This window comes from Athene noctua, chromosome 1, assembly GCF_965140245.1.
Source record: "Athene noctua chromosome 1, bAthNoc1.hap1.1, whole genome shotgun sequence".
In the NCBI taxonomy this organism is placed as follows: domain Eukaryota; kingdom Metazoa; phylum Chordata; class Aves; order Strigiformes; family Strigidae; genus Athene; species Athene noctua.
Genome location: NC_134037.1, coordinates 29,156,208 through 29,179,679, shown reverse-complemented (window position 1 = coordinate 29,179,679; position 23,472 = coordinate 29,156,208). Strand labels below are relative to the sequence as shown.

General features: G+C 36.7%; 2 protein-coding genes across 10 annotated transcripts in view; both read left to right on the top strand.

The window, feature by feature from the left end:
• DST (dystonin) overlaps positions 1–23,472 on the top strand; it is a 310,970-nt gene that overhangs the window by 160,565 nt on the left and 126,933 nt on the right. For 8 of the 9 annotated variants that reach the window (XM_074895774.1, XM_074895777.1, XM_074895776.1 and 5 more), the window contains 19 exons: positions 854–1,316; positions 1,404–1,532; positions 1,732–1,809; positions 1,917–2,078; positions 2,179–2,283; positions 4,008–4,103; positions 5,440–5,565; positions 5,964–6,116; positions 6,368–6,522; positions 6,655–6,781; positions 7,929–8,112; positions 9,094–9,251; positions 9,574–9,752; positions 10,786–10,924; positions 11,717–11,910; positions 14,175–14,337; positions 15,001–15,084; positions 15,177–15,284; positions 16,038–16,136. In XM_074895774.1, the coding sequence (XP_074751875.1) occupies positions 854–1,316; positions 1,404–1,532; positions 1,732–1,809; positions 1,917–2,078; positions 2,179–2,283; positions 4,008–4,103; positions 5,440–5,565; positions 5,964–6,116; positions 6,368–6,522; positions 6,655–6,781; positions 7,929–8,112; positions 9,094–9,251; positions 9,574–9,752; positions 10,786–10,924; positions 11,717–11,910; positions 14,175–14,337; positions 15,001–15,084; positions 15,177–15,284; positions 16,038–16,136 (2,902 nt within the window). Of the gene's footprint in view, positions 1–853; positions 1,317–1,403; positions 1,533–1,731; positions 1,810–1,916; positions 2,079–2,178; positions 2,284–4,007; positions 4,104–5,439; positions 5,566–5,963; positions 6,117–6,367; positions 6,523–6,654; positions 6,782–7,928; positions 8,113–9,093; positions 9,252–9,573; positions 9,753–10,785; positions 10,925–11,716; positions 11,911–14,174; positions 14,338–15,000; positions 15,085–15,176; positions 15,285–16,037; positions 16,137–20,513; positions 23,286–23,472 lie in introns of all 9 variants that reach the window. The other variant, XM_074895783.1, reaches the window with a different exon arrangement.
• Positions 17,534–19,372, top strand: LOC141955989 (uncharacterized). Its single transcript, XM_074895784.1, has one exon. It carries the CDS (start codon positions 17,619–17,621, stop codon positions 19,101–19,103), a length of 1,485 nt encoding a protein of 494 aa, XP_074751885.1. The 5' UTR covers positions 17,534–17,618; the 3' UTR covers positions 19,104–19,372.

The window sequence follows — 23,472 nt, the reverse complement described above, 5'->3', positions numbered from 1 at the left end:
TGTATTTATGTGTATAAATAAATGTCCCAAATACGGACACCCATTATGGATAATATTTTCAAATCTTTATGAATAAACTTCTCAATTTGTCACTGGGCCCCCAAATACAGATTATTGGGTATTCTGGTGGGTACATTGCTCACAAACATTGTTGAAGACAAGAGGAGCTGTTTGTACTCTTTGTGAAAATTAAGTAATTTGCCAGAACATGACCTAAATGTTTAATGTTTACTGGATATCTGAGTGTAAAGATGCTGGCTTGTTTTATTGCACCTAAAATGCTTTTAGAATTACTAACTTTGATTTTGGAAAGGGAGGCAAGATTTCTGGTGAGAGCTGTAGATATTTTAACAGGTAATAAGTGGGGTAATGTTAGTGTATACATGGCAGTGTGTACAGTCTCGGCAGAAAGATGCGTTTAAACAGCACAATTCAATTTATGAAGAAGTGGCTCCAAAGTTTTTCAGGATTTGGTCTGGAGTGGGTGAGATCAAGCACATAACAGCTCCTTGGCAGTGAACTGCAAGTGTTTGATCTACTCCAACATGTGGCGTCTTGTAAGATTTCTGCTTTGCTGATTGTTCCCTGCAATTGTGTTCGGTGCATGCTAGTGCCCATACCATGCTGATTTTCTAGCTGTTGCCTGATTTCTGCATCTGTTATCTGTATTTATAGAAGTATAAGCTGACATACCGTATACTCTAATATAATGCTTATGTGTAAATATTTAAGTACAACTAAAGTGTGAGAGATTACATGAATTCATATTGCTATTCAGTTCATCATGATAAACCTTAATCAGAAGCATTCATTGAAATTATTTTTATTTATTTATTTTATTTTATTTTAATAGAGTTGCAAAGCTTCGTGACGAACTGATGGCCATACGGACTGAATGTTCTTCTGTGTACAACAAGGGGCATGCACTGACAACAGAGCAAACAAAGCTGATGATATCAGGAATAACTGAAAGCTTAAACTCAGGATTTACAACAAACCTAACCCCTGAATTAAATGCTGCAATGACCCAAGGTTTAACACCTTCTTTGACTTCTTCCAGCTTGACATCTGGCCTTTCATCAGGTCTTACTTCCAGACTGACACCAACCATCACTCCTGCTTACACACCAGGCATCCCGCCACGGTTAATTCAAAGCTATGTGACAGGAGTAGACAGTGGGACTCTGCAAACACTGAAACTGATGCAAATCAGAAAACCTCTTATGAAATCAGCTTTTGTGGATCAGAATTTAACGGAAGAAGAGGTGAACATGAAATTTGTCCAGGACCTATTGAGCTGGGTAGAAGAAATGCAGGTAGCAATTTTGATGGAAACAGTCCACTTGTAATTATTACGTTTACTCGTTGTAGATCATGGCTAATTTTTCCTTCTGGTTTGTAAGGTGCAACTTGATCGAGCAGAATGGGGTTCAGATTTACCAAGTGTTGAAAGCCATTTAGAAAATCACAAAAACGTCCACAAAGCTATTGAGGAATTTGAGTCCAGCCTTAAAGAAGCTAAAATCAGTGAGGTATGGCACCAAATTTTTTATTTCTTCAGTTACTTTCTTACTGGGTGACATATAAACTGAATTTTAAAATTTTAGATCTGTGTTTGGGTTTCACAGTTACTTTTATTCTAATCTCTAGATAATTTATCATGAAATCAGATCTAATGATTTAACATGTCTGATGTTTTTGTTGTCTTTTGGCCTCATATACCAAATACAGATCCAAATGACTGCTCCTCTTAAACTAAGTTATGCAGAAAAATTGCACAAACTGGAGAGTCAATACTCAAAACTCCTGGTAAGTGTCACACCTCTTCGATGTTCAGCTTCTCAGTATGCATCATCTTTGATAAGGGATGAGCTTTAAATTCAGATTTTTGTTAATCTTTTTTCTTTTTAATAAAGAACACATCAAGAAATCAGGAAAGACATCTGGATACTCTTCACAATTTTGTGTCTCGTGCTACTAGAGAGCTGATATGGCTGAATGAAAAAGAAGAGGAAGAGGTTGCATATGACTGGAGTGAAAGAAACCCCAATATAACAAGAAAAAAAGAATACCATGCTGTATGTATTGTTAGTATATTCCAGGAGAAATTATTAAATCACCTTTAAGAATATAAGAGTTTTCTAAAACATTTCTATCTTTTATTTGTCTGGAAAAAAGGAATTAATGAGAGAACTTGATCAAAAAGAAGAAGTTATTAAATCAGTACAAGAAATAGCTGAGCAATTGCTTCTTGAGAATCACCCAGCCAGGCTAACCATTGAGGTAAGTTAGTAAAAACAGCACACAAACAAGAAACAGTTCTGTGATTGAATAGACTTTAAATTTTTGGGGAAAAGAAGGGAAGTGCTAAGTCATAGGAAATTAAACAACAAGACTCTGAATAACGGGGGCTTTTTTTTTTCCCTCTTCCTCATCTCTGTTGTATCTATCTTTCAGTTCCCAAAAAGTAAAAACAGTTCTGTAAAGTTATGGTTACATCTTGGATTCCTTAGATAAAATTCCCCTAAAGTCTAAAATTAAAATTTCCAGAGTTGAGCTGTAACAGACGTTTCTGGTCATGCATGCAGCTTCTAGAGTTATTTATACAAATTGCGTTGGCAAACTGAGGGCACAGAACAGTCCTTATGTGTTTTTTCTTTTATGTTGGATTGAAAGAAGTTTCAGTAAAGCTTTTATAGTCACTTACTATATGTATGGGTTCCTATACTGGTTTAGGGTTGGTTTCATAGCTTATTTGTAAGTGAATAATGAAAATTGTTTGAATGTTAAAAGTTGGATCAGGTGTTGTGATTTACTGCAGACTTGAATCAAGCTCTATATTACAGGTAAACGGTTTGCAGAAAATTTATTATAGGGTCATAACAGGTTTCCAAAGGAGAATGTAAAATGCTTTTCCCTGTAGATCTTTAAGAAAAGAGTAAATACAGACAGTGGGTGTGCAGAATGAAAAAATAGTCAGAGAGGATGGATTTTTATGGTTCTTCAGCTCAGTGAGTTTATATCTACGTAAATTGGAAACATGAAAACTTCTCCCTTCCTGCCTTCTCATAACCTTTGCTTTGAATAATAAAAGACTGCAGTGTGGGGAATTCTACTCTTTAAAAGTATATGCTGTTCTAATGGGTTCTTATCAGTGTATTAGACTTACTATATGAATATTTTAAAGATACGTATTATGAAAACAGGCCATTGCAGTGAAGATGACTATGCAGGTTACAATGTCTGCAATAATGCTATACAGGGACATTTAAAAGGAGAGAGAAAAAAAAAAAAGGAAAGAAATGTATGCCTTTTCTATAGAAGAATCTATGCATTAATGCATCAGTTTGAAGTTCATTGATACCAATGGAAAATCATAAAGAATTGAAAAATTGAGACTTTTGGCTAATTTCATAAAGTCAAGAGTACCCTCTGCTGGTGAACACTGGTGCACTGCATCACTAGTGGCAGCACACTGCAGACAGTATAGGAGGCATCATGCAAGTATGGTTATGTTCTTTAAATTCCTTTGCAGCTGTTACACAAAATTATACATTACACAAAAGATACATTAATTATTTTTATTGTGTATTCAGTATTTCTTTAATATCTAATTTGTATCTAGGCAAGAATCCAGCTATTTTGATTGAATAAATAGAGACACGGAATGGTAGCTGAGGTTAGACTGGGAGAACCTCATTAAATGTAGTCCAGCCCCTGCTGAAAGCAGTGTCAGGGCTTTGTTTGGCTGAATTCTGAATGTGCCCAAGGATGGTGATTTCACAGCCCTTCTGGGCAAGTTCTGTTATATTTGACTATGCTGTAGTGACAGCGTTTTTTCAGGTATAATTGAAATTTTCCTTGCTGCAGCTTGCTTTTCCTGAGTGAGAAGGTCAGGTTGAGATGCTTGTGTTTGCTATATTACTTTTGTGTTTCCTAAATTCTGTAAAGGTATGCACACTTCAGTTTTCATTTCCTTTTGTAAAATATATCTCTCTTTCTTAAAGGCCTATAGAGCTGCCATGCAGACACAGTGGAGCTGGATTCTTCAGCTCTGTCACTGTGTTGAACAACATTTGAGAGAAAACGCTGCATATTTTGAGGTAAGAAAGTAATCAATAAAAATGTGAAATGTTTTAAATTTTTTCCATAGTCAGAAAGTTCCACTGAAGGTGCTAGTTGCTCTCTTACAGTAGTTGTAAAATTGACATTTGTCATGTGCAGTTATCAGATGTTACCCCACTTGTATTGTCTTCACTACAGTTATATCAGTTCACAGTAGATGAAAATCTGGCCAGACATTTCTTCAGAGTGCTGCAGCTGCAAGTAGAGGCTCTGAGAACGAAGCTGTGTTCTCTCCCTGTCATGCACAATTGCCATCAATACAGCTTCTGTGGATGATGTAGAGTTGAGGGTGGTTAGTGATGGCCAAGGGACAACGTATTCTAGGTAGTTGCTCCAGAACTACCTAAATAGAAATGGAATGTACAGCATTAATATTTAATAGAGCAGAGAACACCCTGACAGGAGACATGCCTAGCAAAACAGATTTCTGATTATCACTCATTTACATACTCAGCAAATGATTTAATACTCAGTTACATGCATGAGGATCAAAGATTTAAGGGTTTCACAGTTATACGTACAAGCAGTGAAGATTCAAGGGGGTTTTACTTTTTTTAAAAAATTACTCCTATATTTAAATTATAAAGTTTAATCCTTAGTGTCTTCTGGGTTGGGTGGTTGAAGAGAAAGGGGGGTGATGTTGGGATGAGATGCTTACAGACTGAGAAGGGTGAGAGGCCAGAGTTAGGAAATGGACTCTGAAGAAGACAAAGTTGAGTTATTTGGCTCCTAGTGGTAGGGGGAAGAAATGGGAATTCTGGATTTAAGAAGTGAAGTTTCAGGGATAGAATGGGGTGAGGATTATCACAGGGTGTTTCCCTTCTCAGTTGTGCTTAACCAGGACTCTAGTTTGAAAGTGCAGATGCCCGTGCAGAACTGCCAAGTGTGGCAGCTCACTTCCCCTCCCGCACAAAATGTTTGCTTCACTGTGCTCTCTGAATTTTGCAGCTTGTTTGCTACAGCTTGTAGGCTTTGTCTGATCTTTATATATGAAATTAATTGTCATTCCAAATGAAGCAAGAATCACTTGAGAAAATTTTTCCATTACAGGAACAGTAATTAATTGAGGTTCAATAACTGCTGAATTAATTTTACATGTAGATAGTACTGAAAATAACTGGTGTTACAACGTGTGCCTTCTTGAAGAGTACATTTAGACATAAGATCATGAATAGTGATTTGGGGTGCAGTGATCACTTCAAGCTACTAGAAAAGATTATATTTTAAAAGTCAGCACTTAAAGAAAGCATAATGTATCTGTCTGTATACTTTTTAGGTTGTTTAAAAATAACCTGTGTGTTTATCTCATTCTAGTTTTTCAGTGATGCCAAAGAAGCCATGGAATATTTAAAGAGTTTGAAAGATACCATATACCGAAAGTATAGTTGTGATAGATCAAGCAGCCTTCATAGGCTGGAAGACCTTGTCCAGGAATCTATGGTAAGAATTCAGGGATCCTATTAATGTGAGTTACAATTAAACAAGAAATGTGTAGATTATAGTTGGATATAAAAAGCCTGTGTTAAAATTATCCTTTAAAGTGAAGGGGGGAAAAAAAAAAAAAAAGATGTATTTGTTAGAACTTTAAAAATTGCATCAGTCCATGTGTAATGACTGTTTCTCATAACTTGAAAATAGTTTTATTTCTTTCTTTATCTTTTAGAGTATCAGTTGTTGTGGGAAACCAGTGGTTTGAGAAAGATACTTTGTTCTTGTAAAATATGTTGCTTCTAAAACACAATAAAAGAAGTCAGGAAAAGAAAAGCTTAACAGGATCAAAGAAGCAGCACTGTATTCTGGCCATCTCTTATGACGTATTCTTTTCTTAACTGTTTTAGGAAGAAAAAGAACAACTCTTGCAGTATAAGAGCACAGTGGCGGGCCTTGTGGGGAGAGCAAAGGCAATAATTCAGCTGAAACCAAGGAACCCTGACTGTATACTCAAAACATCCATCCCAATTAAAGCCATCTGTGACTACAGACAAATTGAGGTTAGAAACTTGAATTTCTGCAAATCAATTACAGACATGAGAATTCAGCAAAGTTTCATTAATTACCACGTTCCTGGAAAATGCTGGGCTCTAAATTTCTTCCACCCTAGTAAACAAGAGCAAATCCTTGTGTTGAACATTGTTTTTGTTGTGTTGTTACTTACTTGTTGACACCATTTGCAGAAGTTCTTTTTAAAAGTGTTTTGTAATGCTTGGCTCATTAAATTATTCTGCTTTTCTGTTAATACTAGATAACTATTTACAAAGACGATGAGTGTGTGTTAGCAAACAATTCCCATCGTGCTAAATGGAAAGTCATTAGCCCGAGTGGTAATGAGGCCATGGTTCCATCTGTATGCTTTACAGTTCCTCCACCAAACAAAGAAGCAATAGATACAGCCAACAGGTAGGGACAAAACAAAATCATCCATTTTCTTTTAAAATTAATTTCAATGAAGCTTAGGTTAAAATAACGTCTAACTTTTTTTTTCCTCTTTCATGTGTTACTCTGATCTAAAGTTGGAGTCTTATGTTTCAGGATTGAACAGCAATTTCAGAATGTTCTGGCCCTTTGGCATGAGTCACATGTAAACATGAAGAGTGTGGTGTCCTGGCGTTACCTGACAAATGAAATTGAAGCTGTTCGAGCTGGCAATGTTGCCTCGGTATGTGTTATGTCTAGGAAGGGCCTCTTAGCTGTTTACTGGGAAGTCATAGGCTACACTTCCCAGAAATACTGTATAATCAACAATTTGCATCAATCCTTATCTTCCTTCTGGGAATAGTTGGCAGTGGCCATGGTGGTTACGCCCGTGCAGCATCCTGCCTTGATCTGAGCGCCTTTGTACAGATACAGCAGGGGAAGGAGCAAAGAGGTGGTGTCATGAAAACTACCTGCAGCCTTTTTGTGCTCATCATTCTAGTCTCCTCTTGTCAGGAGCGGGACAGAATATCTCAAAAGCAATGAATAGCGACTAAATCTGGATGTTGTTCTGCAAGAGTCTACCCTTTCCTACATTTATGTTGAAGATATCTGGGAGATTAGTTTAAGGAAGCTAAGGTTAATCTTAATGGAAACGCACATTATTTCCTCATGCTGCAACTTCTTAGTAACAACGGAACAACTGTGAAGTGACATTCAGTCTTTCAAGCTGAAGGCAGCTGAACGCTCATTCCTCTGTAATGCATTTTTTTCATTCTTATACATGTCTGTAACTTGAATGTTAAATAGCTAGGTGAAATCAATTTGTCAGAAATGAAATAGTGATATAGATGAAAAATACTATTCTTTCTGGCTGAAACTGTGAGATCACTGAATTACACAATGTTAGATGTATAGCATAACACTATTTAATATAATAATTTATTGTAAACATTGGTGTATATTTGTCTATAAACTGTTGCAATAATATTTACAATACCCAAAGTGGCATTTTTACTCCTAATTTCCTATATTTTCTGTTAGAAAAAAAGAATCTGAGATAATTCTTGGAAGTGTCCCTACTTGTATGACTTGCTAACTGTTTGTTGCTACATGGCATTAGATGGAGGGAGAGATAGTGTCTGATGTAGAGCTGGCTTAACACAGCCCATTACTGGCATTAAAGATGGAAAAGGATTTTTATAGTGAGTGTAAACTATCAGCTGTCAAGTGGACTCCAGCTTAGGAACAACAAGCTTTCAGAACCTCAGTTCTTTGACTTTGCCAGCTTAGTAATTGATCAATATTGCTTTTTCATAAAAAGCGTTATAGGGCACTGTGTGAATGATGCATCATTGCTGACCATGCCTTGGATTTATAATCTGTTGCAGATAAAGACAATGCTACCCGGTGAACATCAGCAGGTTCTAAGCAATTTGCAGTCCCGCTTTGATGATTTTGTGGAAGATAGCCAGGAGTCCAAAATCTTTACAAGTTCTGATACAGCACAGCTGGAAAGGGAAGTTAGTGTTTGCAAGCAATACTATCAAGAGCTTCTGAAATCTGCAGAAAGAGGTAAAACTGCTGAGAACAGTAGAAAGATTCCCTCACAAGAGATATTGTAGTTCTTCGTGAAACTTCTCTCTGAATACAAGGTCTAGTGAATTACCCATTTTACTGTGTTGATATTGTTAATGCCCCAGTTCTCCACAGATAAGAGTCATCGTTTTAACAATGTGCACAATTGCATTGTACAGAAGCTCTAAGTATTTTTAATTTTGTATATACTAAGCTATGTAAAAATATTGATATGTTACTTAATATACAGACTGCTACAAAAAATTTTACACCCAAGAATATATTATGTACATAACAGCTCACTTAGTCATGCCTGCCTTGTTTCTGAATGTTGGAAATACAACTTGATTACTTTGTTGAGTTCATAACAGAATTAGAACTTTTTTCATGCTTTTAAGGTAAGAAAAGTGTCCTAGATATTTTCCTAGCTCCACAAAATGCCTGTAGTTACTGCTCTCTTAACCGTTTTTAAATACACTAAGAACAGAAAGCTTAAAATATCTGTTCTGATTTACTGTGAAGTAGCTAATGACTTACACAAATACAGTAGTGCAAAGCTGATTACTGTAGTAGTGTAGTTCACTATACTTAAGGAAAGATGTGTTGTTCTGTGCATTCAAAAGAGAAGGTTTTAAAAAAAAAAAAAAGCCCTGGGGGTTTACTGTACTATTGTGCCTGCTATCTAACTGAAAGAATCAGTCACTGAGTTTAGCAGTGTCTGCATAGTGGTGATGCCTGTGCTTTGGATTGATGTCCACTAATTTTTCATGTGTGAGGAGGTGATCTAATAATACCTATAAAATGTAAGGATTTTTAAAATTTGACTTACAGCCAAAATTCCAAGGGGAACTGATGGAATTTCAGCAACTCAAGAAAAGACCTGTAGAATGGTGACTTTATAAAGTGTTCCTTGAGAAGACATGGTGAAAATGACATCATGGCTTTGTTCACTAACATGTGCCTTGTTTCTTTCAACAGAGGAGCAGGAAGAATCCATTTACAATCTGTACATCTCTGAAGTCAGAAATATCAGACTACAGCTGGAAGCTTGTGAGGAGCGGTTAATAAGACAGATCCGAACTCCAATGGAAAGGGATGATCTACATGAAAGTGTGTTTAGGATTTCAGAGCAAGAGGTGAGCCTTTGAGAAAGGCTGTTTTACTTAGGAAGAGTTTTATTTTAAAATATATCCAGGCGTGTTGAGTGTAGCTGGAAGGTTTGCAGTGCACCTTGAAAAGACAAGAGTCAAAGATCAAGCATGTGTTTGTGAGAAAAAAAAGTGCCAATAAATGGAGACTGTTAGTTTCCCTCTTATTCATACGTTCCTTTTAAAAAAAATTTAAGGGCATCCACATGAAACAAGCAAAGGAGAGTAGACCTGTACTGGTAATGAAATGTAAAGTATGCATCAGGTTGATGTAGGATGAAAGCACTGTCGATCACCTTTCTTTTTACAGAAACTGAAGAAAGAACTGGATCGACTGAAGGATGACTTGGGAGTCATCACAGATAAATGTGAAGAGTTTTTCAGTCAAGCTGCTGGTTCACCTTCAGTCCCTACTCTGCGCTCTGAGCTCCATGTTGTTATTCAGAACATGAACCAAGTTTATTCCATGTCTTCTATTTACATAGAAAAGTATGTAATAGGCCATCTCCCAGCATATGTGTTTTAGTTTACATTTTTCCTTTCAAATCGAATGAAATATAAAGACACTAGTATGAATATTAGTATGGCTAAGGCCAACTGGAGGAGTTTCAATAAGGCCAAATGCCGGGGGCTGCACTTGGGCCACAACAACCCCCAGCAGCGCTACAGGCTTGGGGAGGAGTGGCTGGAGAGCTGCCAGTCAGAGAGGGACCTGGGGGTGTTGATTGACAGTCGGCTCAACAGGAGCCAGCAGTGTGCCCAGGTGGCCAAGAAGGCCAATGGCATCCTGGCTTGTGTCAGCAATAGCGTGGCCAGGAGGGACAGGGAAGGGATCTTACCCCTGTACTCGGCACTGCTGAGGCCGCCCTTTGATTACTGTGTTCAGTTTTGGGCCCCTCACTCCAAAAAGGACATGGAATGACTTGAGCGTGTCCAGAGAAGGGCAACGAAGCTGGTGCAGGGTCTGGAGCACAGGTCGTACGAGGAGCGGCTGAGGGAACTGGGGGTGTTTAGTCTGGAGAAGAGGAGGTTGAGGGGAGACCTCATCGCCCTCTACAGCTCCCTGAAAGGAGGTTGCAGAGAGCTGGGGATGAGTCTCTTTAACCAAGTAACAAGCGATAGGACAAGAGGTAATGGCCTCAAATTGCACCAGGAAAGGTTTAGACTGGATATTAGGAATCTTTCCAGAAGGGGTTGTTGGGCGTTGGAATGGGCTGCCCAGGGAGGTGGTGGAGTCCCCATCCCTGGAGGTGTTTAAGAGTAGGGTTGACATAGCACTGAGGGATGTGGTGTAGTTGGGAACTGTCAGTGTTGGGTTAATGATTGGACTAGATGATCTTCCAGGTCTTTTCCAACCTAGACGATTCTGTGATTCTGTAATAATACTGATCAAGGAAAAGGGAGTTAACATTTTAACATTGTATAAATGGGTGGTACTCCATGACTTGGAAAGGCTAAAAAACACAGGTGTGTTGAATGTTGTTATTGGGGGTTCAGTTAACAGGAGATTACTATTTTTCAGATTAAAAACTGTAAATTTGGTGCTGAAGAACATCCAAGGAGCAGAATCATTAGTAAAACTATACGAAACTAAGCTGTGTGAAGAGGAGGCAGTAACGGCTGACAAAAACAATATTGAAAATCTGATGGGTACATTAAAGGTAAAAGCTGGCTGGTGCCTTTTCATGGGCAAATCAAAAAATGGTAGGAGAATGAGCTGTCTTAAAAGACCTGTTTTGGTTATGCTATACTCTACAGTGTTGGCTTGTATATTTGGAGGAAGGTCTGTGTTAGAATTGACAAATCAGAAAAAAATTACAGCTTTGGAGCATTAGGAATTGGATAGTTTGCATGTGCATTCTTGCTGTTAGGATATGCCTTGAAGTATCTGAACTTCAAAGAGTGACACTTGATAATGCTGCAGTAAGATTTTTTTGGCTCTCCAAAAGGTAATATACACTTAAGGTAACATAAATGTATTACATAAATGTGGCCACAATAACATTCCTGCTAGTGCTATGGTATAATAATCAGGGTTTCATAGGAGGTTTGGCAGGTATCTTTGAGAAAGGATAGGGTTGAAATACAGCATTTTTTCTGTACTGTATATACCTCATTTTAATGTTGAAAATGATAATTCTTTTTTGTTAGCATGATTGGCATCTGGTTAATGATATTTTGAAACGTTTAGAAGATAAACGTGTTAATTTGCTGTCTGTGTTTTGATCTGTGTGTTGTAGGGATGCAGTTACTTAGAATTATTTTGCAAATCATAGCTAATTATTTGCTTCAGACCCATTCCGGTGCCATTTCAGTGTTTGAGCAACCAGAAGTAAAATATTCATTTAAACATTTTTTGTTTATTAATTTATACATTTTACTATGTATTACTATTGATAAAATAGTGTCATAATTTAAGAGTTATTTACATTTTATAATTTATCACATAATAGCAATGGAGATCTGAAGTAGATGAGAAAAGACAAGTGTTCCATGCTTTAGAGGATGAACTGCAGAAGGCAAAGATGATCAGTGATCAGATGTTTAAAATGCACAAGGAGCGTGATCTTGACTTTGACTGGCACAAAGAAAAAGTTGATCAATTAGCTGAGAGGTGGCAGAACATTCATTCTCAAATTGAAAATAGGTTTGTATAACTTTTTATTACAGTCTCTTCATGTTTTATGCTGTTTTGTTTCTGAGGAAAAATAATGAGAAATGAATGTGGAAATAGGTCAGTATAGTTTTCTGAACTGTTTGTGAAATGTGCTAAGATCAAGGATTCTTACATTTTCTGTGCTGTTGACATGGTTGTATCACTTCTCCACAGGAAATGTCTGTGACTGTTGAGCTCTAATAGATATAGAAACTTTATTTACTTAAAACTTACTGAGACACAGTAGAGATAAATTGTCTTTTTTCTTTCAGAAGAAAAGCTTGCAGAAATGGCTTGCTGTCCTATGGAAACACCATCTGTTTCTCCATATAATTAGTTCTGACAAGCTAAACTAATGAGTTGATTTGTCAGTTATGATTGGATTCATGTTAACTTGCTTTTAATGACTCAAATGCTAAGTCTGGAAGTCCCTAGCTTCCATTGACTTCTATGATAATTTCACTGCAGTAACTTCTGGTGAAGTGCCAGCATTTTCTTTCAGTGTACCACTGTTTTCATGCAGCCTCAATATCCAGTTGAAATGTTGCTCTAAATTAAGCCCTTCACTATTATTGTCATGATGATATTGGAGAATGTTACTCAAATGCACTTGCCTACACAGATGTGCAGATACAGCAGAACATACCTACCTGTAATTCTGAAGATGTCTATACATGACATTCCTGGACATACTTTTACCTTCAGTCTGCACAGTTCTGTTTCCTTTACATATAGGTAATGTTAAGGAAGGCAAGTTAAGGATGTCTGTACTATACAGCCTGAATTTATTTCCTTTAAAATCTACTTCAGTTTGTCTTTATAGATAACCTGAACAAGAGCATCAAAGATAGCACTGTTGATATAAATGTTCACACAACAACCTTTCACATTTTTGTCCTCCTTTTTTAAGGGGTGAATATCCATTCAGGTGCAATATTGAAGTTATTCACATATAATGAACTAATTTATTTGTCTCTAACGTTGCTGGAAGTTAAAAGGAAGATGGACAAAAGCTGACTTACTTAAAACTGACTGCAGAATGTCTAGCTTTAAATCCACCTCAAATTTTTCATAATTCGATTGCGTGACATAATTTAAATGATAAAACAGTAGTTTTATGAGATACTGAAGTGTCCTTATTTTGTCAGAGAGCAAACATGAACCACATGCTCTCCTCACAGGACTGTATCCTGAAGAGAATATGCTGAAGAATGACTGTTAATACATAGTGCCTTCTAGCGTAAATAGGACAGATTGTGATAGTTGCAGCATGGAGTTGTAAACAAGCTGCTTTCTGCAAATGTTCTCTCTGCTGCTTCCTAACAGCTTGACACTGATGATCATTATACAAAAAGTATGTACAAATATTGGCTACAGTCATCATGATCCTTTCTCAATTTCATGGTTATTAGCTTTAAAACATGCTTAAGTATGAAACCTGAGCAGTGCGGTTTCCTTTGCTTGCTCTTTTTCAGTCTTCTTTTGGCATCTTGAGAACAACACTAGAGTGATTCAAAGTATTAATTCCAAGTCAAATGATAAAAAGTTGTTTAGTAAGTGTGTTTATCCTGCAGTGTTTTGGAGTGGTCATATTTATGATCTTTAAAGTTGCAGTATAGGGATCATGAAAGATGAACTGTCAGTGTTCTCATCAGTATGGAAACCACTTTCAAGAAATACACAGCACTCTCTTTTCTGGTCAAAAACATGATTTAAAAATGGGCTTAAAGGATCATTTGCTTTCACACATTAGAATATCTCAAGTCTTTAGCTTTAGTGTAACTCCTGTTGTTTTGTGGGAGGTATAGATAGTGTGGAGAAGCACTACTTAACTCCATCACAGTGCAGCACATGCCTTGAGTCAATAGGTCACACTTGAAGTACTGTCACTTCTTACAACAGAATTAATTGCTGTTGCAGAGCCCTTCCTCTTGCTTGGGGTTTCCTGTGCTCATGGAGTTTCAAGCGGTTTAGCTCACTAATGAGGGTTGTATACAGAGTTTCTTCTGCATATACGTAGTAGAATCTCTGTTGGGTGTCATTTATGACAAAGAAAAAGGCTTCGTAAGCTGGAAATCTTTGTGTTTGAGAAGTTAACTTGGCATTCAGCTAGTGTTATCTTAGTATGTTTATAGTGTGAGCTATAGCAAAGCTAAGGCATCCGAAGCCTTTGAAGCTGTATTTGGCTTAGTGTTATACTTCTTATCTTTAATATTCGTCTTCTCCCCTTGGTTTATCTTCTGAAATAAAATCAGGTTGCGTGACTTAGAAGGTATTAATAAATCTCTGAAGTATTACAAAGATACTTACAATTCTTTGGACACTTGGATTCAACAAATAGAAGATACTCAGAGAAAGATTCAAGAAATTCATCCTGAAAATAGCAAAGCATTGGCTAAACAGCTGAACCAACATAAGGTATGAAAGGGATCTCATTGAGGAAAGCAGTGCTGTAATGACTGAAGAATTAAAATATCAGTGATGTCAGTCTTATTTCTTGATATGAGGTGCTTATGTACCTCATCCCTTACTGTAAAATTCCAAGTCAGTACCAGCTTCTACAGTTTTATGTTTATAATGCGGCTAACATGAATATATCACTCACTGACTATTGCTGTTTTATAGACCAGATTGTTTTGATCCTCAAATCTATAAGAAGAGCAAATCCTTAGTGCCTAAAATTCTGGACCCTCCTTCTCACATCCTTTTTTATTCAATACTGCTCTTGGTATTTATGGACATAGAAATATTTTCATGAAAGCAGAGCTAAACTCAACAGCTGTCTCCTGCAAGAAGGAAATGCAGCTTAAATAAGAGACAGAATAACAAATTGTATGCACAAAATGGTGTATTCCTGATTTTGTTTTAAGTTCACTTACCAGCTATTAAACCTGGCAGGGTTTTTTCACTACTTCTATACTGTAAGCCTGACAAAGCTCAGGACATAGGCTTGAGCATATTGTACACATGGAAATGAGCATATTATGTAAATTTAATTATGTTAGATAAAGTAGAAGTGCTAATAATAATAGTAATTAAAATAATTTTTTTAAGATGAAGATGTAGGCTCATATTTTACAGATGCTGGTTTCTGAGATTGAAATGAAACAAAGCAAAATAGATGAATGCCAGAAGTATTCAGAACAGTACTCAGCTGCTGTGAAGGTAATAAATAACATTATACTTAGAATCCTTTCCTTTTTACTTTCAGTACCATGTGGCATGCCAATCATTTGGTGTATTTTCTTTTTTTACAGGACTATGAGTTGCAGACTATGACCTACAGAGCTATGGTTGATTCCCAACAAAAATCTCCAGTGAAACGCCGAAGAATGCAAAGCTCATCAGACTTCATTATTCAAGAGGTAAATGGATTTCTGGTGACAGGAAGATAGGGTTTTTTTAGTCTTTGCTTAAAGCAGAGTGAACACAAGAATGGGATTTTGGATTTATTAATGATTAAATAGGGTAACCCAAACAAGGTGGTTTTTTTTTTTCTGTATAGATATATGATGTTATTCTGTTGGTCATTATGCAGTATTTAGATAACGAGACAGTATATTGCTGTTGATGAACAAAAGTCCTCCAAATTGTAAAAAGCTATATGAGAAATGTACCTCAGTAAAACTCTTTAGAACTATGGGCTGGATCTCAATCACAGTAAAGAGGAGGAGCTTTCATCTTTGCTATGGTAAAACTTACCAGATCTGGACACTTTTGACAGATTCCAGGGCAAATTGGCCTCATTTGGATGGGAAGGATAAATCTGTCTCCCTGCTAGCTGTTGGAGAGAGGAATGGTAACCAGTGCTGCTTGTCCCTCATAACCTGTGTTTACAGTGGGGAAGAATTGAATGACTGTGAAGTCTAAACACTGTCTCCTGTTTCTTCTCCTTACGGATCTCCTCATAGATTCTTAAGATTTATTTGTGCAAGTGCACCCTGTTGATCTGTTGATGGCCTTCAACTTTGAAGTCAAAATTGGGACTTTGGATTCTGCAATCAGGATTTTGGAATCAAAATCAGGATAGATTCTAGAGTAGTGTTTATCACTTCTTTGAAGATTAATGGGAGCATTTCCCTCTATCTTCCTTCCCACCCCTGCTTTGTTTCTTGCAGTTCATGGATTTACGGACTCGTTACACTGCCTTAGTGACCTTGATGACACAATACATTAAGTTTGCAGGTGACTCTTTGAAAAGACTGGAAGAGGAAGAGGTAGGTTATTCCCTGGCAGCCAACTAAGCAAAAAGAACAGCTAAGCAGACAAAGAGCAATATACCTGTTGGAATTATTCACAAAGTACACAGCAGACATGAAAGACTAAATTCCTTATATGCTGGATTTCGTAAAGGAATGCAGGAGTGTTAAATTACACTGTTATCATTCAGATAAGCAAAATCCTATACCATTCATACATTTTAGCAGTTCTTCTAGCCAGAAGGATCGTATGATTCACTAAATTCTGATGGAGATGTAGTTACATACAGTGCATTTTAATACTTTAATATTTTAGGGCTTGATCTTTTGGATAAACGCAGACATTGAGATGAGGGCAGGCTTAGTGTGCAGACAAATTACTCAAAATGCATGCTTGCTGCAGAATCAGCCTTCCAAATAATGGAGAAAAAATACTTTTAAATTCTTTCTTTTGAAATGTTTCTCTCTGAAAGATTCTATAATAATTTTTTTAAGACCGCAGCATTTTTGTATAATCTGTACAGTTCATATTTCTAAAATAATGCCCATATTAAATGTAGTCCTGTAATTAATTATACCCATGTTAAATGTAGTGCTATATAAATTACATAGAAATTGGAGAACACTTTCATAAGGGTATAAATTTTAATGTTATTATTACAGAAAAAAACAGAGTTCTTAAATGAATACTGTGTAATTCTGTTGCTGGCTTTGTATTTATTGGCTTTTCTTGCTATTGAACACCTCTGGACAAACTCTTAACACTAACAGTATGTATCTTTGTACATCATGAAGTGGTGGAACATACTGATGGAAATATATAATGTTTGTTGATAAGTAGCCATTATAACTGAGGTATGACTAATAATGTTAATGGTATCAAGGATAAAAAGTGAAACAAAGAACAAGAATTAAAACAAGGATCAAGAAACCTGTGAATTGCTGACAGACTTCATGTTCCCCAAGGGCAAATGGAATCTTTTAAAGTCTTTTGAGTTTCAGTCTGCTCTGAATCTCTAGGACTGCTTTTTTTGGAAATCAAACCCCCCCCCATCTTACATCTTCCTCCACGTTCTGGCAGCCTTCTAAATCTTAGATAGCTTATTTGAAAATAACATAAGTAGGTTGCCAGTCACAAAGTAATTTGATGGGATTTTTCTTTGTAATCAGGGTAGCAAATAAGAAAATTAATAATCCTTTTCAAAGAAAGAATGATAATTTTTTTCTTCTGGAATCAGACCTCTGAAGTCTGTGATTGTTCCATTTCTTCCATGCCAATCTTTCTTTCTAACTCTCAGTAATGGCATTAAGAATGCACAGAATAAAGGGAAAAAATAAGATGATTTCCATGGTACCTCAATTTAATCTACATGCTGTCGTGCTCAGAGCTTACCAGAAGTGAGTGAACTCCATCAACCTGTGAAGTCAGCTGAAGTCTTTCAACGTTTGGGATGTAATGAAGCTGTTGAATTCAGAGTGGAAAACACACCTAATGAAAGCATGATGGATGTGGAATATTTGCAAAAAGATAACTCTTCCAGTAAACCTAAACACACTGCAAATAAATTGGAAACTGACAGAAGAAAGTTAGATGTACACAGATATGATAAAATTAAAACTAATAGAACATTAAAGCAATGTTTAAATTTCAGTGGTCAAGAAAGTAGCATTAGTGACAACAAAGAAAATAAGCTACATACAGAGCAAGACAACTTAATGGGTTTTGGTGATCAAAGTAAAGAAGAAAATTATAGAAGAGATTGTTTTGTTTCAGCTGAGATCTGTGTAAGTGTAAATAACAATCCTGGTGAAATTTTAAATGAGCAAAATATTAATGGAGAGAGACAGAAAATAAAGGGAGTATCAAAGAAGTTGTCTGAAGTGGAAATGATACAAAAAAACACAGAAAAAAAATTTTCAAGAAAGGCAAGGAGTGATGTTTCAACAAAGGAAGAATGTGAGATGCAATCAGAAACTAATTTTGAGCTAACAACGAAGAAAGATGCAGTTATTCCAAAAACTGGAAAGCATGCCGTGGATATCAGCCCTTACAAGCAGCAACATTCTTCACCAAGAACTCAGTTAGAATGTCTGTGTAAAGAACGTTACTTTACAGAAGGTAATAGCCATAATACGTTAAACTCTGAAGACACAGAGTGTCAAGTGTGTTGTGAAAAGGGTGACTCTCTTTCAGGTGTAAGGGATGCAATACCTGTAGAGAAAGCTGCATCCTCTTTCAGAGAGGTGGCAGTGCACGATAGAAAGGAAAAAACAGAGTTAAATTTGCAATCTGTGAGCTCTCCAGGCATTTCTGGTAGCGTTGAAAGGGATACAAACAAACTGCGCAGAGTATCTCTGGATAAAAGTTACTTCATAGCAGAAAATGAAATCTTAGAAAAATCAAGTTTAAGTCCAAATGAAGGCAAGAGTACAATGCAAGAAATTTTGGCTTTTTCTTCAGAAAATATTTTGGAGAATCAGTATGCAGCAAAAGTCTCGGAATCTTATCCATTAGATTTTGAAGTGTCACTAGTGCAAAGTGATCCAGATTTAGGTACAGAATTTTTAGGAAATGCTGGTGATTTAAATGCAGATATAGCCCTCTCAGAAATTATTTGTGGAGGAGAGGATTATTTTCCAAAAAACCTTTTGAGTCACAGGGAGAAAGTACATGAGAAGAAAATATCACAGGATAAAATTTATAGTTTGGACAATATAAATACAAGTGGGGAGAAGCAGAGTGGAGAAGACAAGTTGGAACAGGGTCAGAAATGTAAAGACTTATTGCTAGTTGCAGAAATGGACAGTAGAGATAAGGGTCATAGCACAAAGGTACTTGGAAAAACCACTGAACTCCAGAAAACCTTCTGTGAAAAAACAGGGAGAAAAGCCTCACTTGAAAAAAAAGAAAAGCAAAAAAAAAGAGGCAATGATAATGAAGAGAAAAGGAGCACAACTGTTACTAAGGTACCAGAGTTTTTATGAAATGCAAGTGAAACAGTTAATTTAAGACTGATTCTAAACCAATCTAAATCAACATTTGAATCTCAAAATATGGTGAGGTCAAGTGATTTCAAGTTGATTTAACATAATTTAAACAATCAATATGCTAATGATATACTAATTACTGTGCATTCTGAGATGCTAAAATTTTTAAGTTCTTACAAATTTATTTTTATGTTTATTTATTACTGTTTATTTACCATCCGTTTTTCCACCCAGCTGATGCTCAGCTGTGTCGATGAGAAATAATGAAAGCTAATAAGATATAGTTTGTGACTATCTGTATTTTTAGTTTCTCTTTCAAGCATAATACATTAGATTTTTGTGTCTATGGGACCATGAAAGATCTGATAAGAAACCAGTTTAAATGTTTTGTGTTTGTTGGGGTCTGTTCAAAATTGTGACACAGGAGAGAACTAAAGAAGCTGCCTTTGCATTAGCCTTTTAGGAAATAAGTTTCATATATCATATGAAAAACAAAGTAAATATGGCAAATTTGAACTAAACCAACATTTTGTTTATTAGAAAATGTTGCTATCATTACCCTTCATGCCATGTTTATATGATCATAGGAATATACATGTGTTCTTACCTCATGTTAACTCACATTTGGTAACTAATGCCATAATAGTGCTAATGAAGACAAGATATGTATGGTTTCAACCGTATTATTACTGGTGAATATGCATCTTGCTTATAAGAGTTTCCTTTGATCTACCAATATATGGAGACTACTAGCTGACTGGTTTTCACTAGGATTTTCCTAATGACCACATTTGTACTTCTGTATCTATGCTGCAGAGCAGCTGTGCTCTTACCAGTCCCCCAGGTGAGCCAGTGGAGACATTGGGACTGTGGAGCATAGATGTACTGTGGGTTACGTGCTGCTTTTTCTGGACCTAATGCATCTTGGTTCTAGCTCTGGATACTCTTTCTTTTCTTGGAGGGGATTTCCAAACTTCTCTTGTGTTATTTTTGCTTACAAGCATAAAATCCTTCTTCCAGTTCCTACTGAACTGATCCAGAAATGGTAGGCCACTTTCTCCTTGGGAATTCTTGCTCGTAGTGTTTGGCTCACTGTTTGCTCTGCCTATTTGTTTGGAGAAAAAGCATGTGCGAGCTGTTGTTTGACACTGCTTATCGCTGTGAGGCATCTGACTGAAGTAAGAGGCTTCAGGACTTCTTCGCTTTGTGAAGGGTTTCATATTTGGCTAACGTAACTCCCTGAAGCCTTCGAGAGAAGGTGATGGTGGTGGGAACTGCTCATCCTACTTTCTGGATGTACCGTATATATATGAGTAAGTATTTCCCATTCTGCTTTTCAAAGAGCCTAACACATTTCATTTACTGTATTACAAAAAGTACATTACAGCTTACCTCTTTCTTTTACAGATTTTAAAGAATAAGGAAGCATCAGCGCGTGAGGCATATTCAGATCTAATGGCACAGCAAAATAGCACAATTGATGAGAATAGAAAACTCATGGGAAAGGTAAAAACTCTTGAGGAGATGTTGGAGGATATGAAGAAACAAAAATTCCAAGTTGAACAGGAGCTCCCTAAAGTGAGGGAAGCTGCAGAAAAAGAGCGGAAGAAGCAGCAGAAAGATATGGAAGAGATCTGTCTTCAGAAGGCCAAGGCTGAGCAAGAGGCAAAACAGTGTCGTATGGATCTAGAGAGCATTGAGAAAGAGAAAGCAGATGCAGAGCAGGAGTTGGAGTGTGTAAGGCAGCTCATTTTTCAGGCAGAGACTCAAAGAAGTGTACTGGAAGGAAACCTTCGTGCTTTTCGAAATCAAATAGAAGAAAGCACTTTTACCAGAAGAAATCTTGAAGAGCATCTAAGAAGAAAAGATACTAATCTTCATGATTTAGAGCAACAAAAAAAAACCTTAATGCAGGAGCTGAAGAAAAAAACAGAAGGAGAGGAGAAACTTATGAAACTGATAAAGCAAATGGAACGAGATCTTGAATTTAAAGGGAACCTATCAGAAATAAAGAATACAGAAAGAGAGAAAACTGAAGCCAGAAGAAAGGTCATTGAAGGCAAGTACTCTGCAACTAGAGAAACTTTGCTGCCTACTTTCACAGCTGTGCAAGGCAGCCAGTGTAGGACTGATTCTGAAATTACAAGCTTCCAGAAGAAACAAGAAGCCAAAAAGGTGGAAGAGCTTAAACAGAAGATAGATGATCTAACCCTTGCTAACAAAAAAGCTGATAAAACTATTAAAGACCTGAAATATGAACTGAATGAAATTGAGCTTCAGAAATCATCAACAGAAGAAAAATCTCGTTTATTAAAAGAAAAACTAGATAAAGTCAATAGTGAAGTTAAATTCCTAAAAATTAAGTTGGAGGAAAAAGATCAAGTAGAGCAGGGATATTTGCAACAGTTGAAAGAACTGGACAAGCAGCTACATAAAACCACAGGTAAAGCTGAAGAAGTGATGCAAGAAGCTATAGATCTTAAGAAAATTAAGATGAACTATCAGGAGGAGTTGAAATCTGCTCAGCAAGAAAAGACACAGCTAAAAAGAGAAGTAGAGGAATTAACTAGATCACAGACAAAAACTGAAATCACTATCAAACATTTAAATTCACAAATCAGTGCTCTTCAAAAAGAGAAACTGGCAGCTGAACACAGAACACAGTCGTGCAAAGGAGAAGCAAATAATCTTCAAGACCAATATAAGAAAATTCAAGAACAGTTGCTTCAGAAAACAAAAGTAGAGAAAGAAAACCAGCAGGAAATTCAGATGCTGAAGAATGAATTAGCCAAAAGTAATCAAGTGTCAGAAACATTGAAAGAAAAGATAGAGGACCTTAATAAATGGAATACTGAAACAAAACTACTGATGAAGCAAATTCAGTCTGAATCAGAGAAGATGACTTTGGAAAAACAAAGTATTCAGAGGAAAAATGATGCATTAAAAGCCCTAGCAGATGGTTTCAAAGAGCAACTGCGTACAACAAATGAACAATTGCACAAACAAACAATAATTGAGCAAGAATTCATATGTAAAATCAAAACCTTAGAAGTTGATCTAGCAAAAACAAAAGACTTAGCTAGTGAATATAAACAAAAATGTGATAAACAAAGTGCATCCGCCCTCACCGTTGACAGGGAGGTTAAAAATCTAAATGCTCAAATGAATGCTCTAACTATGGAAAAGAGAGTGAGTGAGCAGAAGATACAACTACAACAAACTCATATACAAGAGCTAAGTAGTAAATTAAAAAAATTACAGGATGAACTCCATCAGAAGACTCTGGATGAACAAATGGCACGCAAGAAGATGATTCTGTTTCAGGAAGAATCCATTAAGTTTAAACACTCTGCAGAGGAATTTAGGAAAAAAGTTGAAAAATTACTGGAATCCCATAGCATTACAGAAAAGGACATTTCCGGCATAAAACTAGAATGTGTTGCTCTTCAGCAGGAAAAGCATATGGCTGAGGAAAACATCATGTTATACAAGATGCAAATGGAAGATCTGCAAGAAAGGCTTAAAAAATGTCATGAACAACTGCAGCAAGGGAAGCAGGTTGAAATGGACTATCACCAGAAGTGCAGGAAGCTTGAGGAAGAATTGGAAGTGCAGAAGCGCACAGTTGAGAGCTTGAAACAGAAAATGGATCGGCAGGTCAGAGAGAGTGAACACAGGTTCCTTTCGTTTCAGAATGAAATTCAGCAAAATAATAAACTCCAAGATTCTGGATATAAATTGAACTGTGAGAGAAGAGGGAATGATTTCAATTACCTGAGTGACACTGCAGCTAGAGAATTTGAACATCTTCCTCCACATGCAAAACCTAGCTCCCCTTTGTTAAGGCAGAAGCAGGAGAGATCAGGTATTAAATCGGATAAAATAGAAGAAAATACACTGTATGTGAGTGCTGATGATAGAATACCGAGAGAGGTGCAGTTCCAGATGTCAAGAATAAACCAGTCACTAGAAGAAGATTCAAGCCCACAGTCTTTTACGGAGTTTGTTTCTCAAACAAGTACACAGTTCCAGATAACTTTTGATAAAGCAAGCCAAATCTTGGGAACATCTGAAAGGGACAGTTTGAGAAACAGGAACCTACACAGTTCCAGACAAACTATTAGACATGGAGAAGATACGAAACATGAATTAGAAGTGGTAAAACTGCATCCCTTGGAGGTACACACTAGATTTTGTGAGGGTTTGCCTTACTAGTGCTGGTTTTTACTATTCTACTTTCTTGTTTTCAGTTCTACGTTATCACTATCCTGTATTCTTTCTAATGTTTCTTATGTTCTTACTCTGGTGAAGGGAACAACTTCATTCTTACATGACACAAAAAGCTTTTCGTTAGACCTTTGTAGGA